We start from the raw sequence: 15,902 nt of genomic DNA on the forward strand, positions 1-15,902 counted from the left end.
TAATAATGCTCAACGAACGCGAATTCGGGGGGCACTCTATAGAAGAATAGTTCAACAACAGTGGAACTCACTAAATTCGCAGACGGGCTTTCTATTCCATAAGCGAGATGATCGTGCTTCATATGCTGATCTTGCAGAAGAAATACGAAATGTAATCAGGAACATGCCAACCACTTTAAGATGTGGAGAAAATACATTTCCAGTTGCTGCGGAAGATTTTCAATTCACTTTTTTAAAACCAATGTACGCTGGTGATGTAACAGTCGAGTTTGATGGATTTGATCGCCTATTAAGTCAACAATCTACTGATCATGAGACTAATCCAAATGAAGATGAAGAAGATGAAGAATAGGCTAACTTTGTTCACCAATTGATAAGTTTATATTACTTATCTAAATTCTTCAATTGTTAATTCTTTTATGTTATTGCAATAAATTTTTTTATCAAACTGTCATATATTTTTCATACTATAAGACTATCTTAATAATAAAATAATTTGTGGGCCAGATGGAGGTCCAAACATTTTTACAGTGTTATTGTTGTATAAAAGTAAGTGGATAAATGATAAAGTTATTATTTATTGCTTGTTTTGTGTGTAAAATGAAATGGGCCAAAAGCTGTCCTAGAGTCAACCAGTCTATACTACTAGTATAAAAATGGTTAGATGAGCTCCAAATAGTTGACTTTTCAGGTCTTATTCCAATGATTACTGGAACAAATGTTCCTGATTCAGAGGAAGAAATCGATGCACCAATCTATGATGAACGTGAATTGGAAAGAGTTCGTGGCCTCGTCAAGCAAACGGCTGAAAATGGAAGAGACCCAGAGAAAGCACTCGGAGGATACATAAAAGATCATCCGGGATTCATGTCGACAGTTGAGACTCTTCGGATTTCTGAGTTAGGAGAGACCACAACACTTCCACCGGCATTATCCACGTCTCCTGGACCAATCTTCACTCTTGCCAATAGAGTCCCGACGATTACAACAAATAGACAATCTAAAGAAGCGTCAACTACCACTGGAATCACCACTGTTCAAGCTTCGACTATTACAGCAACCACTGCTTCGACCGCCACTACCACCACTTCGGATCGTTTGGTTTCTTCATCATCTAACACCCCCACCACTACTACTGCAGCTGTTAAGGCCCATTGATCTCGATTGTTTGAATAAAGTCACCATGTTAATAAACAACTATGTTTTGTGTTTTAAAGGTGGTGTACGGTGAAATTTTTTATTGCATCAAAATGTGCAGAAATGCATGTAGATTGACTTAAAAATAAAGAAAAAATTCAAAAAAAATTCCTTCATCGAGAAAAACGCATCGAAAAATACGCTGAAAGCCCTTAGGGACGAGGTTTTTTCTAGGCCGCCCGGTGAGTAAAAGCGCGCGAATTCAAACTTTTAAAATTTTTTCGCTCGTTTTCACTGTTTTTTCAAATTTTCCGATGTGTCTGGAAGATAAATTGACAAAAACCTAGAAAACTCTTGAAAAAACAAAAAAAAGTGAAAACGAGCGAAAAAATTTTAAACGTTCGAATTCGCGCGCTTTTACTCACCGGGCAGCCTAGAAAAAAACCTCGTCCCTAAGGGCTTTCAGCATATTTTTCGATGCGTTTTTCTCGATGAAGGAATTTTTTTGAATTTTTTCTTTATTTTTAAGTCAATCTACATGCATTTCTGCACATTTTGATGCAATAAAAAATTTCACCGTACACCACCTTTAAGTAGGAAAAGTTGAGATTTCCAGACAAAGGGCTCTTACAGATTTTTAGAAATATAAGAACCTCAAATTTCTCGATTCTTCGATTTTTAGAAATTTCAAATTTTTTCAGATGTTCAAATTTTCCGAAATTCAGAAATTCGGAAATGCAGAAATTCAGAAATTTTGGATTTCTGAAAATTCTGAATTTCTGAAAACCTTTGATTTCTGAGTTCTCCAAATTCTAATTTTCTGGATTGTTCAGTATTTCAAAATGGTTAATTTTTTTGCATTCATATTGTTTGGGACGAAGTGCTACTATTTCAGTCATAATTGAAGCATTTAATTCATCCTTGAATTTACCAATTACCTTCTTATTTGATCTATCATAAAGTGGATGATCAACTGGATAATCACTAAAGTCAAAATATTCTTTAATTTCTTTAATATCTTCATATACATCTTCTGTTTCAATTTCATAAATTAAACTATCAGTATCCTGGTAACATAACCTTATTTTATTCCCTTCTGTAATGGTTCCGCCGTATCTTTTTTGCATAACTTCATAATGGAATTCGTACATTAAATGTTTGCTTAATTCTAATATACTAAAACCAGCATAAATAGGTTTATCAAAAGTAACATTTGTTTTACTCATTTCAACAGCAGATAATTCATTATTGAAAATTATAGTTCTTTTAAAATTCGGTTTACTAGCTAATTTTACAATATAATTTGCGTCCATAGTTAATCGAATATCAACACGTCCACGAACATTTTCCATCGTTTTACCGAAGACTGAATTATTCATCAATTTAAAGAAATCTTTCTCGAAATCATTTTTAGCCGATTTTCTTAGATTTGTATTTAATTCTATATAAGAAGCCATCCAATTACTTTCTTTAAATGTTAAAATTCGATGCACTTTCTTTAATTTCAAACCATATTTCATTGCTTGTAGTAGATTTTTGTAATGTATTACATATTTTTCTTTATCAAATAAAGTATTTGTTAATTTTGCAATATTTTGATTATTAATTTTTATATTTTGTGGGCATAAAGGGAAGTCATTATGTTGATCATGTATTGCTTGCGGGTACTTAAGATCAACTTCTAAAATGCACCCCTTATTTTGTTTATTTAATTTTTTAATAAATTTTTTTATTTCTATTTCAGTTTGTAAATTTTCCACATCTTCAAAAATAAATTCTCTATAAGGTAGTTTTTGATTCATCGCCCACCCATACAAATTATTGGCATCTAGATATAATAAATATTTACTTTTTTCATTAGGATTGTATTCACTCATGTATTTATTATTTGCTTTTGAATATCTTTTTACTGCATTAACCATACCTCCTCTTATTCCTTTTTCAATGAAAAGATACATTTCATTATCATCAATTGTTTTTAATTTAATTTCTGTCTTTTTTAACATTGCATCCCATGATAATCCAGGTGATGTGTAGTACCAGCATGGATCTAATCCATAAACGTTCATACTCAAATTTCTAAAATTTTCAAATACGTCTGCTAATAATAATACATCATTATCCATATAAATTTTTGTATAATCTCCTAAATCTTGACATTCCATTTCTTTCCATACTTGTTGTGCGTATAAATATTCTTCTTATATACATTTTTTATTATTCAAATTATCATGGAACTTGTCCATTGGTGGAAGTTCAGTATATTCATATTTTTTAAAAGAATCCATGTATTCATACGGATAAATTCCTTTTTTTTCTCATAAGCTTAAAAATGTCATCATCATCATAAAATAATTTACTTATTACACATTGATCATCATCTAAATTTTTACTCAAGCAATCTAATGATGCAGGATTGAAACTAAAACTATCCAAGAAACTGATTTCATAAAATTCCTTATTTTCGTCTGAAGAATAACTCTGGGTTCCAATTGGTTTCTGTGGAATCATAGGTTTTTCTTTAATATAACTAAAGCTTATAAATTTTTCACTATTTGAAGAAATATTTTTAATCTTTATATCTTGATTTTTCAACATTCTTGTACTTTCCGGATCTCCCATTATCAAATGAGAGTCGTAGCCTTTTAGATTATGGAAAAACACAGGAATAAAATTATTTTTACGATTATTTAGATTGCATTTACCACACAGCGCTCCTCTATATAATCCTGTCCAGTGATCATGATCACGAACTTTTCTTGTAGACATTTTTTCATCATTAAATTGAATTCCACAGTTTGGACAATTATTAATTTTTCGATGTTGTTTCCATTGTTCTTCAGTTAGCTTAATCATTTTTACATCAGGAATACTGATCAGTCTGTCACAAATTTTAATTATATATTTATTAAATTGTAATGCTGCATTATAACCAATAAACGATTTCTTATCATAAATAGTGTGAGTGTAAGAATCGAGTACAATAGCACAAAATCCAGATGCAACATGTTTTCCTACATTTTCAGTCCATGATTTATTAGGATTATCACTAACTAAATCAATTTTTTTAATTATAGATTCAAAATCAGCATAAATTACATAACGATGTTTTTGTGTTTTTTGAATACTTTTAAATTCACAAAATTTATTTGTTGGAGGTGTATATTGTACTGGTTCGTGTTTACCACAATCTTCATAATGTTTTTCAAATTTTTCCTGATTATAGTAAAATGAATGACATCGTATACAGAACATTTTTTGGTGCTCCCCATATTCGTTAAATAATTTATTAATATTTTTAATTAAACTATAATGGCAATTACCATCTTCTTCATACCAGAATAAGTTTATTACTCTATAGTTTCCACCAAATCTTCTTGATGGACGAAATCTTATTAAACTTTTTTTATCCTTGGAACAACTTACAACATTTATTGCTAAATTATTTAAATTCTCAAATTTATCAATATCGCATATTTTAAAAGGGAACTCAAATCCACTAAAATTTAACTCATTATCATATTTTCTATAATGTGTTACTCTTTCAGCATGATGAACAACTGGGTGTAAATGAGCTAATATACACCATTTAAAACAATAATTATCATTATTTTTTATATTAATAATAGCTTTTTTACTTTCTATCCATTTAGGCAATTTTATATATGAAGAACCTGACGGCTGTTTTATTTTAGTTTGATTCATATATAAGGTGCAGATTTTATTTAAATACCAACCTGAACCTTTACATTCTAATATTTCAATTTTATTTAATAATTCTTCGCTCGCACTCTTATAAAATTCTTCTCTATCTTCACCAATACACAATTCTTTAGTTTTAGTTTGTACAAAAAATGATTGTACAACATCGTCTTTATTTTTTTCAAACCTTAAACTGAGAGATATTTTTACATTATCATTGAACATATCATTTATTACATTATTTTCTTTCTTTTTCAAAAAAGCATTAAATTTACGTTTAATTATTTTTTGATAGTAGTCAAACCCTCTTTTGTCTAATTTATCAAGATATTCTTCTAAATTAATTTCATTATTTTGATTATCATATTTTGTTTCTCTAATAACACCTTTAAATTCCTTATAATTGCTAAAAATTCCTTCTTCAAATGGAAAGATTTTATCAAGAGGAGTCTCTAAATTATCAATATTATTATTATTATTGTTGTTGTCATTATCTTCTTGAGGTATCTCTAATACCTGATGTTGTTGAATAAACTCTATCAGCTCACTTTTTTTCATCTTTTTTATTTGTGTTGATGTAAGTAATTTACTTTTTTTACTCGTTTGTGTCAATCTGTTAACAAAACTCACTACTTCACTTCGAAGTTCATCCCGTGACATATTTTGGAGATGGTCCATAATTGGCCTTATTTAAAAAGAAAAATTTTTAAGACTTTTAATTACAAAAATTAACTATATATTTTCATAGTTGATTTGATCAAATAAATCTTTATGTTTGAGGATATAACTAATCATTTCTTGCTTTCTCATATTTTTTATTTCATTAGATGAAAGAATTAGTGATTTTAATTTGTTAGTAATTAAGACTACTTGATGTCGTATTGCATCTCGTTTCATTCCCTCTAGTAAAATTTCTGAAGTAACCATTTGAAAAAATTAAAAATTTTATATTTTAAATAGTTTGCTTTCTCAAAGAAATGCCGTCGTTTGTTGAAATATATGATCCAAAGAAAAGAAATGAAATAATCGAGCAACATATACAAATGAGAAAAAAACAAAAAAATAAAGATCAAGAAGAACATGAAGAACTTGAAAAATTAGAGGAAAATAGAGTTGAAATATTTAAACCAATTTTGGATTCAAACAAAAAATTGCAAGAAGAAATTATTGATGAAAAAAATAAAATAGTTGAAACATTGAATACTTTCAAAAACTTAAAAATGAGCGGAGAGCGATCATTATCAGAGGAAAAACAGTTGACTATTGAGCCAAATAAACAAGCTGTGTCTAGTCCTAAAACTATTACTGTAAGTAATTTAATAGCTACATATTTACAAGACGATAAAGATAAAAGTAATGCCGGATATTCTTTAAGATATGATAAGAATAATAAATCATATACAATCGGAAATAAAACAGTAAAATTTGAAAATAATAATATAAAAATTAATAATGTTGATTATGAAGCTACTGAGGGATTAATGGAATTATTAACAAAAAAATCACCAAATTTAGTTTTAATAAGTGATTATGAGAAAAAGTCATATCAACAAATACTCTTGTGTTCTGACGCTTGTTATCAAGGATTTGACAAGAATGCTCCAAACAAAAGATTGAATTCTGATCCGAGTGATAAATGGAAGTTTATAAGAGAACATTATTTTACTAAATCTACTTCAAGTGTGGCTGAAAAAAGTGTAACAGGAAGCTCTATAGATTTTTTACCGTCTAATGTGAATTCACTTATAGATATGCTAAGATTATCAATTGGATCATATAAAGCAGGAAATAAGAATGAATATAATAAAATACATAGAATTTTGGATGAATTGGTAAAAATGAAAAAAATAAAGAAAAAAGATTTGAAAAATATTTATTCTAATATTGAAATTCCTTTCAGAAATGGATCCTCTGGATTCATAATTTAATTTTTAAGGTAAAATTGAAATTTTATTTTTATAATATTTTATACTTCTTTCAGAACTAGACTCATTAATTTTATTTTTTGCTTCTTGTCCCTTGTTGTCTGGACTTGTCTCATTTAGTTTTATATTTAATAGACTTGTATTTAAATTATTATCATTTAATTCCATTAAACCTCTATTTAATGTTTTTACTGATACATCATGTAATTTACGCCATTTCGATTTCATAATTGGAAATTTTCTGTTATCTTCTAAATAAATAGATGCTATAATTTTCTTATCGAGCATAATTCTTTCAAAACTGGACTCGTCAAGTTTATTTGTTAATTTAAAGGAGAAAAATCGATAAAGCCGTATTAAACGCCTATTTAGATAATGATTTAACAAGAGAAACGGTTATAAGACATCTTGATGATATAGATAAATTAACAAATCAAATAAATAATCTAACAAATATTAATGAAAGTATGAAAGAATCAATAATATATTCATTTAATTTACTTATAACTAAAATGTGTGAAAGTGAATGTAAATCATTAATAATTAAAGAATTAGGAGGAAAAGGTAAAAAATATAAAAAAATGCTAGAAACTGTTATGGAAAAATACCAAAACGATAGAGATGATTACAATAAATTAGCTAAAAAATATCATGAAGAATTAAAAAATAAAAAAGTTGAACTACCTCATATTAGTTTATCTATTACAACTACTAACAATAAACAATTAACAAATAAAGAATGTTTAGACATTTTAGATGATATTAATATTGAGGATATAGATATGGATAAGTATAAAAGAATTAGTGTTCCAATTAATTTAAGAAGTAAAGCAGATAGAATTTATGCTAAACAATCAGAAAGTAATTCAATTATACAAAAAACAAAAAAGTAAATAAAAGTTTTGGAGGAACCTCTAATTCTAAAGTGAATAAAAGTATTTTAACTGTTTTCTAAATTTTCCTTTATTTTTTTCACTAGTTTTATCAATAGTAAGAAAATTATATTTTTTCTCCCATATTTCATTACACATATTATAAAATTTACTTTTTTCTAATTCTCCACAGTGGTCACGATAAATATAATCTAAATTGAGTTTATCTTGAGAGAATATTAAAAATAAATTAGCATTTTCTCTGATTGTATTTTTTGTTAATTTGATATAATTTTGACTTATATAGAAACAATCTATATTACTGTGACGTCCTCTAGTATAGTAATTTTCTATTTTATTTTGCTTTTCTAGCATAATATCATCAAAAATTATAAGAGTTTTCAAGTTTGGATCTATTTCACTTGGATCTGGAACTGCTTCATAATTATCAAAACAATGAACTTTTATTTCTGATTTTTCTGAATCTTTCTTGTCAACTGTAAAATCTTGTTTCCTAAAACACTCATTAATTTCTTTCTTACTTAAGTTATTTTTTAATCCTTTTATAATTACTTGATAGGATGGCTGAAATAAACTTGTTGAAAAAATATATAAATTATTATAATCAAGATAATCATTTAATAACAAGTTCATCAATAGATTTGTTTTTCCACACCCTGATTTTCCAATTATACAAGCCCTAATTGAATTTGGAAGTAATGGATTATTGTTTCTCTTTGTATAGTAATTTTGAATAGAATAATCAAAAAAATCCATCTCTATGGAGTGTTAAAATTACTTAAACTGTTTAATTTATTATATTATTAAATAACTGAATTAAAAAAACTATTTTAAGTATCTACTTTGTTGCTATTTTTTTCAAGAATGGCAGCTTTTTATCTCCATATCAAATCACCTGAATCTATATTTGAATACGATTTTCCTTCTTCTTTTATTGATAAACAATATGAAATCGCTGTTTTAAAGATTGATGGTGAAATTGAACTAAAAAACAAACAAAAAAAATAAAAATAACAAAATGTTTGTTTCTTGTAATCTTATAGGAGATTCGTACATTAATAATAAGCAAAGTAATATAATTTGTAAAATTAATAATTGTTCTAATTCTAAGACTAATAGTAGTCCCAGCTCTTACGGAGCTATTCTATATGAACCTTATAATTTATTATACCACAAAATGATTAATAGGGCAAATACTATAATATTGAAATTAGTTGACGAGAATAATCAGATTATTGTTTGTAATCATTGTGATCTTTATTTAGAGTTACATTTTAAAGCAATTAATTAGTTTTAGGAATTATTCTAAAACCAGAACCACTTTTTAAGGCTTTGAGAAATTCTGAATTTTCTCGGTTAATTTTTTTACTTTTTTGTTCTTTTCTTACATTTTTTACTTTTTTAGTTCTCTCAGAACTAGAGTATTCGAGAGGACTTTTATTCATATTCTCTAACACACTTTCATCATTGTTTTCAATTAATTCTACTTTTTCTTTATTTTTTGAACTAATAATTACATAATTAGAATTGTTTCCTGAATCAAAAATTCTCATTTCTATTTAATTGGTATAAATTTTTAGTCTACTACAATAGAATGCCTAGATGTTGTGATTCCCCTAGAACTAGACTCTAAGAGGTTATTTCTTTGATTAAGTGGAAAAAGTTCAATTGCTACATCGGAAAGTGAAACTTTTTTCATTTTACTTTTATTTTGACCAACTAAAAATTTTGGGGAAAGTACTAACCAAATTGTTCGTATAATAAAAATATAGAAAACAGTTACACCTATTGAAACATAAATTCTCCATATCCAAATATAATATCCTCCAAAAAAGTCCTCAACTTCTGACATAATTTCATGTGGAATCATTGATGTTTGTTCATGTTCTTTTAATTCTAATCCAACTTCTGCTTTTTGACGCGTTTCATTGATTAATTCTTCTTCAATATTAGTTTTTGTACCTAGTAGAATATGTTCTTTAAAAATTACTTTCTTATTCAAAAACTTCAAATTATAGTGTTTAATATTTTTAAGTGTTGTTATGTTTTTATCTCCTTTAATTTGGTTAATATTTTGATCACTTAATTGAAGTTTATTTGAAATAATATCATTTTTGTAATACCAAATCTTATCTCCATATTTTTTTATTCTTATTGGAATTTGTCCTTTTGTTAACGCCAAGCTAAGCTTGTATCCGTCAAAATGAGATAAATCAACATATTCTATCATATTTGCTTCAATTTCTTTACAAAACTTTACTTGGAGAACATCAGCATTTGGAATTAATTTCACTTTTATCGCAGAATAATTAAGTGCTTTTTGCATAAATTTTCTTGGGTTTTCTTTTATTAACATTTCTAAAATATCGCTGTGATCATTGAAAATTGTACATAAAGCTTCTGTAGTATGTCGTAATTGATTATCTAAAATATTTTCCAAATATTGATAACTCTCATTAATTTATCACGTTTTATCAGCTGATAAGAAGCTTAAAATTGTCTTCTTTTTTTCTCTTTAAACTGATGTTTGCACACCGGAGAAATCGTAATTGGACTTCCAATAAGACCACTTTTTCCAATTTTTTAGAATTTTAAAATTCAAAAAAAAACGTTCTAGAAACTTCCAGAATGTCATTTCTCAACACGAATCGTTTTCATTGGCTATATTTCGTCTGAACTTAAATATAATTAATTATTACAATCTGTAACTGTCTTATTCTTTTCTAGTTTAGAGCAATTTGATTTTCATTATTTATCCAGAGATTATCATTCAAAAATCCATCAAATTTTCCAATTGATATAAATTTACAATTTTGGTCTTTATTTACATCCCAAATCATCATTTCATTTGATTTTATTTGACAACTTCCAGATAGATAATTGCATTTTGTCATATCAGCAAGTACATTTGTAGGATATTTTTGAATTCCATATGCAATTGTATGCTCAATTGGCTTTTTTTTTTCACTTTTAATCTCTTTTTTTTCTTCCTAAATCTACAGTAATCTTAGTTTACTGTACCCAGATTACTGTAGGAATACTGTAGCTCTCTTCCTAATCCTAAAAAAAATTTCTGAATTTCTGAATTTCTGAATTTCTGAATTTCTGAATTTCTGAATTTCTGAATTACTGAATTTCTGAATTACTGAATTGTGGAATTTCTTTATTTCTGAATTTCTGAATTTCTGAATTACTGAATTTCTGAATTTCTGAATTTCTGAATTTCCGAATTTCTGAATTTCTGAATTTCCGAATTTCTGAATTTCTGAATATCTGAATTACTGAATTTCTGAATATCTGAATTTCTGAATTTCTGAATTTCTGAATTTCTGAATTTCTGAATTTCTGAATTTCCGAATTTCTGAATTTCTGAATATCTGAATTACTGAATTACTGAATTTCTGAATTTCTGAATTTCTGAATTTCTGAATTTCTGAATTTCTGAATTTCTGAATTTCTGAATTTCTGAATTTCTGAATTTCTGAATTTCCGAATTTCTGAATTTCTGAATATCTGAATTACTGAATTACTGAATTTCTGAATTTCTGAATTTCTGAATTTCTGAATTTCTGAATTTCTGAATTTCTGAATCTCTGAATTTCCGAATTTCTGAATTTCTGAATTTCTGAATTTCTGAATTTCTGAATTTCTGAATTTCCGAATTTCTGAATTTCTGAATTTCTGAATTTCTGAATTTCTGAATTTCTGAATTTCTGAATTTCTGAATTTCTTTATTTCTGAATTTCTGAATTTCTGAATTTCTGAATATCTGAATTTCTGAATTTCTGAATTTCTGAATTTCTGAATTTCTGAATTTCCGAATTTCTGAATTTCTGAATATCTGAATTACTGAATTTCTGAATATCTGAATTTCTGAATTTCTGAATTTCTGAATTCCTGAATTTCTGAATTTCTGAATTTCTGAATTTCTGAATTTCTGAATTTCTGAAGTTCTGAATTTCTGAATTTCTGAATTTCTGAATTTCTGAATTTCTGAACAGTTTGAATTTTCGGATTTTATGTATGGCTGTTTTTCCGTGTGTCCGGATGTCAAATCCCAAAGATCATTACTCATCTTTATTTTTTCCCTTCTTCTCACCAAAAATGACGACAACTCGACCACCAGGCTAGAGAGAAATTCTCTAGCCTGGCTGGTCAAATGACTAATGCTTCCCCTCTCTCTCTCTTTTTCTCTGCGTCTCTTCTCTCTCTCTCTCTCTCTCCGTCTCTTATATATATACACCTCGCTTCGCTCCCAGCTGCTCAGAAACCCGCGCAAAAGAAAAAAGATGTCGAAATCGAAATATTCGATTTTTCCGAATTTTTCAAAATGTATTCCATTTTTCTACAGTACTCTAGTTATTTTATTGGCGATTGGCCAAGTTTTGGACATGCTTTACAGTCCGAAATGGCGAAATGAGAAAGGATTGTTCGTTTTTGTCTTCGGATTTCCGATTTTCAATATTTTGGTTTTCCTGGCATCACTTTTGCTCATTTGGATTCTCAAAAAGATTCTCAACGCTTTATTTGGATTTTGTCATTTAACGAATGAGAGAAAATGGAGAATATGGCTGGGAATCGGATATATTGGATGCCTTTTATTTGGCTTTTTGCCAAGGATTCGAGCGCTTTGGGCCGGAGATCTAAAAGGAGATTTATTGGTTAGTTTTGAAATTTTTTTAGAAAATTTGAAAATTTGAAAATTGCTCATTTCAAACTTTTTTGAAAATTTCGAAAATCCCAATTTTGAAGCTAGTTACACCAATTTGCATCTTGTGGCCTTGAAAAGCTAAGAATGGGAAAACTAGATCATCCTTGTTTCATTAACTTTGTTATCAATAGATTTTGTGTCAATTGCTCATTTTGAAACATTTTGAAATTTTGAAAAACCTTGATTTTGAAGCGATTTACAGCCTATTTGTAACCGGTGGCCTAGGATTTTCATTTTCTAGGCCACCGGTTACAAATGGTCGTAACTCTCTTCAGAATGAAGATTTTTCAAAAATTCAAAATGTTTTCAGATGAGAAATTTAAACAAAATCTATGGTGAAAAAGTGTCAACAGTTTCGGTGGCCTAGGTTTCTCATTTTTTGGTTTTCTAGGCCAGCAATTTTAAAATCGTCATAACTTGGCTGAAAATTGACATTTTTAAAAGGAGAAAAAATGGAAAAGAATTTTAGGAACTATGGAAAATCCAAAATTTCGAAAAAAAAATTTTTCTCAAGTTTTCTTTAATTTCAGATCACTATCAATGTATCAATGCTGTGCGCATTTGGAATCATCATTTTCTATTGCTTCTTCCTTTCTCCCGCCAAAAAATCTCTAAAAATCTTTTTTAATTTATCTGATTATCTATTTTGGACCCTTCTAATTACCCAATTAGTCATTATGATAATCAATTTGATTTATGGAATTTCACTCAAAGATTCGGAAAAAATGATAATGATTATGGTCTGTGAATTGGCATTTTCCCCAGTTTTTTGCTACAGTACTCTGGAATTTTTGATGATTTGGCGAGGAAATTATGAATTCGAAAACACTGAAAATCAAGGAGAAGAAATGCAAAAATTCAATGATTTGGAAAATGGAGAAAATTCGGGAAACTTAAAGTGAGTTTTTTAAAAACAATGATGAATTTTGTTTTAATTGCTCATCCTTTAAAAATTTTGAAACTTTAAAAAATCTCAATTTTGAAGCAAGTTACAGCCGTTTGTAACCCGTGGCCTAGGATTTTCATTTTCTAGCCCACAGGTTACAAATGGCGATTTGAAAAAATGTTGATAAGATAATCTTTTGTATCAATTGCTCATTCTAAAACGTTTTGAAAAACTCGAAAACCTCAATTTTAAAGCAAGTTACAGCCGTTTGTAACCCGTGGCCTAGAATACCAAAAAATAGGACAACTAGGTCATCATCATTTTTTCAAACGTTTATCCAACGAATTTGGTTTGATTGCTCATCTCAAAACGTTTTGAAAAATTGAAAAATCTAAATTTTGAAGCATGTTACAGCCATTTGAACTCCGTGGCCTAGAATTTCCATTTTCTAGGCCACTGGTTACAAATGGCTATAACTCGCTTCAAAATCAAAATTTCGAGTGTCTGAAAAAAGTTTTAAAATGAGCAATTAATACAAAATCTATTAACAAAAAACCATAACAAAATCGGTGGCCTAGTTCTCTCGAAAAAAGTGGTTTTCTAGGCCAGCAACACTAAAATCGTCATAACTTGGCTGATAATGGATATTTTTCAAAGGAGAAAGCTGGAAAAGAATTCCGGAATTTTTAAAAATCAAAAAATTAGGTTTTTCCTATTCAAATACATTTTGACAATTTTTAAAATCTTCATTTTTGAGCTAGTTACAACCATTTGTCCCCCTTGGCCTAGAAAACCAAAAATAGGGGAAACTAGGCCATCATAATTTATTCAAAAATTTTGCTAATAGATGTGGTTCAAATTGCTCATTTTAAAACTTTTCGAAATTTGCAATAATCTCAATTTTGAAGCATGTTACAGCCGTTTGTAACCCGTGGCCTAGAATTTCCATTTTCTAGGCCACTGGTTACAAATGGCTATAACTCGCTTCAAAATCAAAATTTTGAGTGTCTGAAAAAAGTTTTAAGATGAGCAATCAATTCAAATCCTATTCATAAAAATCCTAATGAGTACGGTGGCCTAGCATCCTCACTTTTTGGTTTTCTAGGCCAGCAACTCTAAAAACGGCGTAACTTGACTGAAAATGAACATTTTTAAAGCAGAAAACTGGAAAAGAAAAAAAAAAGATATATTTTCAGACTGGAATGCAAAATATGTGATCTCGGCTACAGCACCTACCGTACTCCGCGAATTCTCAAAGAATGTGGACACACGATTTGTGAAAAATGTATCGAGCAAATTCTGGAACAAGCTGAACAAAAATTGGAAATTGATTGTCCATTCTGCCAAAAAACTACAGTAATCCAAGGTGAGGAAAAATTATTAAGGAAAAATTATTTTTGAAAAGTCGAAATGACTGAAAATTCCAAAATTGTTTTGAAAAAAAAAAAGTTGTCTCATTTTTCATTTTTTCAGGCTCCGCCAGTGATCTCCCAAAGAATTTCGCCCTCATCGACATTATAAATAATATCTTTAATTGAAATTTCAAATTTTGGAACTCAAAAAATTCTGAATCTCATTTATATGTTTTTTTAAACATTTGTACAATAAAAATTTCATTGGTTTTTGGTTAAAGTTAGGTTACTGTAGGTTTGGAGAGATACAGTAATCCAAAAGATTTGAATCACCAAAAACTAGAATGAAATTGATTGAGTTTGAGCAAAGTTATGATGGTTTGAAGGAATAGGAGGCGAGGTACAGTAATCCAAGACAATCAAGATTACTGTACATTCAGAGAAAAGGTGCAATTATCCCAAAAAAAAATACATTGGTAGAGTTGGTTTAAGAATTGGGATAGACTTAGAGGGACAGTAATCCTACAGTAATCTAGTTACAGTAATCCAAAAAGTACTGTAAGCTAGCTACAGTAAGAGTGAAGTTATAAGGATTCAAAGGGTGGGATAGGCTTACAGAATCTAGGAACAGTAATCCAACCCAAGTAAGATTTGTGAAGAAAAGGAGGAAAGGTACAGTAATCCAAATAGTACTGTAGTTCAAATTGTATAGTCAAATTTATGGTCATTTTGAAGCTCTCATCCTGCTGAATTCAACCATATGATTTCCTTCCAAATCAGAAAAAAAATTGACCGAGTTACAGTTGTTCTAACAGAAAAAGGCTAGAGCGCCAGAGAAGCGAGACACTCTACGCCTCTAGCCGAAAAACTCAAAGTGGATGGAACCTAGTCGTGTTTGGGCTCATTTTGAAGCTGCTGATAAGCCGATTTCAAAAAACATTTTTCAACTAGATCTGACTAAAAATTTGAAAGTTACGGTAGTTTTAAAGGTTATTTGTTCTAGACTATAATCTTGTCCAAAATTGTTCAGTCATCATTTTTTTCTAAACTTTTGAAGAGCGTCACTACTTTTTGGTCGGACTGAACTTTGATAAGAAAAAAGTGCAATTTTTTGAGCAATGAAATAAAAAGTATTGTTTCAGAAATTTTAAATTTGTAGAAAAAATTTTTTTTCAAAAATTTTAAACTCGGCAAACTTTAACAAAAATTAGTGAAACTTTATTTACTCAAATTCGACTCATCACCAGCTTAAAAATGAGCCAAAATGAGCCCCCACACGACTAGAATCCGCCCACT

The 15,902-nt window shown here is 28.7% G+C and overlaps 7 protein-coding genes across 7 annotated transcripts in view; 4 read left to right on the forward strand and 3 right to left on the reverse strand.

Annotated features, from left to right (window-relative positions):
• Window positions 1–352, forward strand: part of CBG21156 — a gene marked incomplete at both ends in the record, with an annotated part of 2,205 nt that extends 1,853 nt beyond the window's left edge. The window contains one exon of the mRNA XM_002642724.2: window positions 317–352. Within this exon, the coding sequence (XP_002642770.2) occupies window positions 317–352 (36 nt within the window). The remainder of the gene's footprint in view (window positions 1–316) is intronic.
• A 350-nt stretch (window positions 353–702) lies between these two features.
• On the forward strand, window positions 703–1,158 carry CBG21155 (the record flags this gene model as incomplete). Its single annotated transcript, XM_002642723.1, has 1 exon — window positions 703–1,158. One exon carries the CDS (start codon window positions 703–705, stop codon window positions 1,156–1,158), a length of 456 nt encoding a protein of 151 aa, XP_002642769.1.
• A 791-nt stretch (window positions 1,159–1,949) lies between these two features.
• CBG21154 lies at window positions 1,950–5,517 on the reverse strand (the record flags this gene model as incomplete). Its single annotated transcript, XM_045244598.1, has 2 exons — window positions 1,950–2,204; window positions 3,550–5,517. 2 exons carry the CDS (start codon window positions 5,515–5,517, stop codon window positions 1,950–1,952), a joined length of 2,223 nt encoding a protein of 740 aa, XP_045097240.1.
• A 299-nt stretch (window positions 5,518–5,816) lies between these two features.
• CBG21153 lies at window positions 5,817–6,826 on the forward strand (the record flags this gene model as incomplete). Its single annotated transcript, XM_002642721.1, has 3 exons — window positions 5,817–6,671; window positions 6,740–6,775; window positions 6,821–6,826. 3 exons carry the CDS (start codon window positions 5,817–5,819, stop codon window positions 6,824–6,826), a joined length of 897 nt encoding a protein of 298 aa, XP_002642767.1.
• Window positions 6,827–8,940: 2,114 nt separating this feature from the next.
• CBG26071 lies at window positions 8,941–9,210 on the reverse strand (the record flags this gene model as incomplete). Its single annotated transcript, XM_045244599.1, has 1 exon — window positions 8,941–9,210. One exon carries the CDS (start codon window positions 9,208–9,210, stop codon window positions 8,941–8,943), a length of 270 nt encoding a protein of 89 aa, XP_045100392.1.
• A 23-nt stretch (window positions 9,211–9,233) lies between these two features.
• On the reverse strand, window positions 9,234–10,551 carry CBG21152 (the record flags this gene model as incomplete). The annotated part of the gene is made up of 3 exons (XM_002642720.1): window positions 9,234–9,376; window positions 9,443–10,081; window positions 10,467–10,551. The coding sequence occupies 3 exons, from the start codon at window positions 10,549–10,551 to the stop codon at window positions 9,234–9,236; spliced, it is 867 nt and encodes a 288-aa protein (XP_002642766.1).
• A 1,395-nt stretch (window positions 10,552–11,946) lies between these two features.
• On the forward strand, window positions 11,947–14,792 carry CBG21151 (the record flags this gene model as incomplete). Its single annotated transcript, XM_002642719.1, has 4 exons — window positions 11,947–12,318; window positions 12,899–13,266; window positions 14,451–14,620; window positions 14,728–14,792. The coding sequence occupies 4 exons, from the start codon at window positions 11,947–11,949 to the stop codon at window positions 14,790–14,792; spliced, it is 975 nt and encodes a 324-aa protein (XP_002642765.1).
• Between the last annotated feature and the right edge of the window lie 1,110 nt (window positions 14,793–15,902).

Source organism: Caenorhabditis briggsae (assembly GCF_000004555.2).
Source record: "Caenorhabditis briggsae complete genome, chrIII, whole genome shotgun sequence".
Taxonomy (NCBI): Eukaryota; Metazoa; Nematoda; class Chromadorea; order Rhabditida; family Rhabditidae; genus Caenorhabditis; species Caenorhabditis briggsae.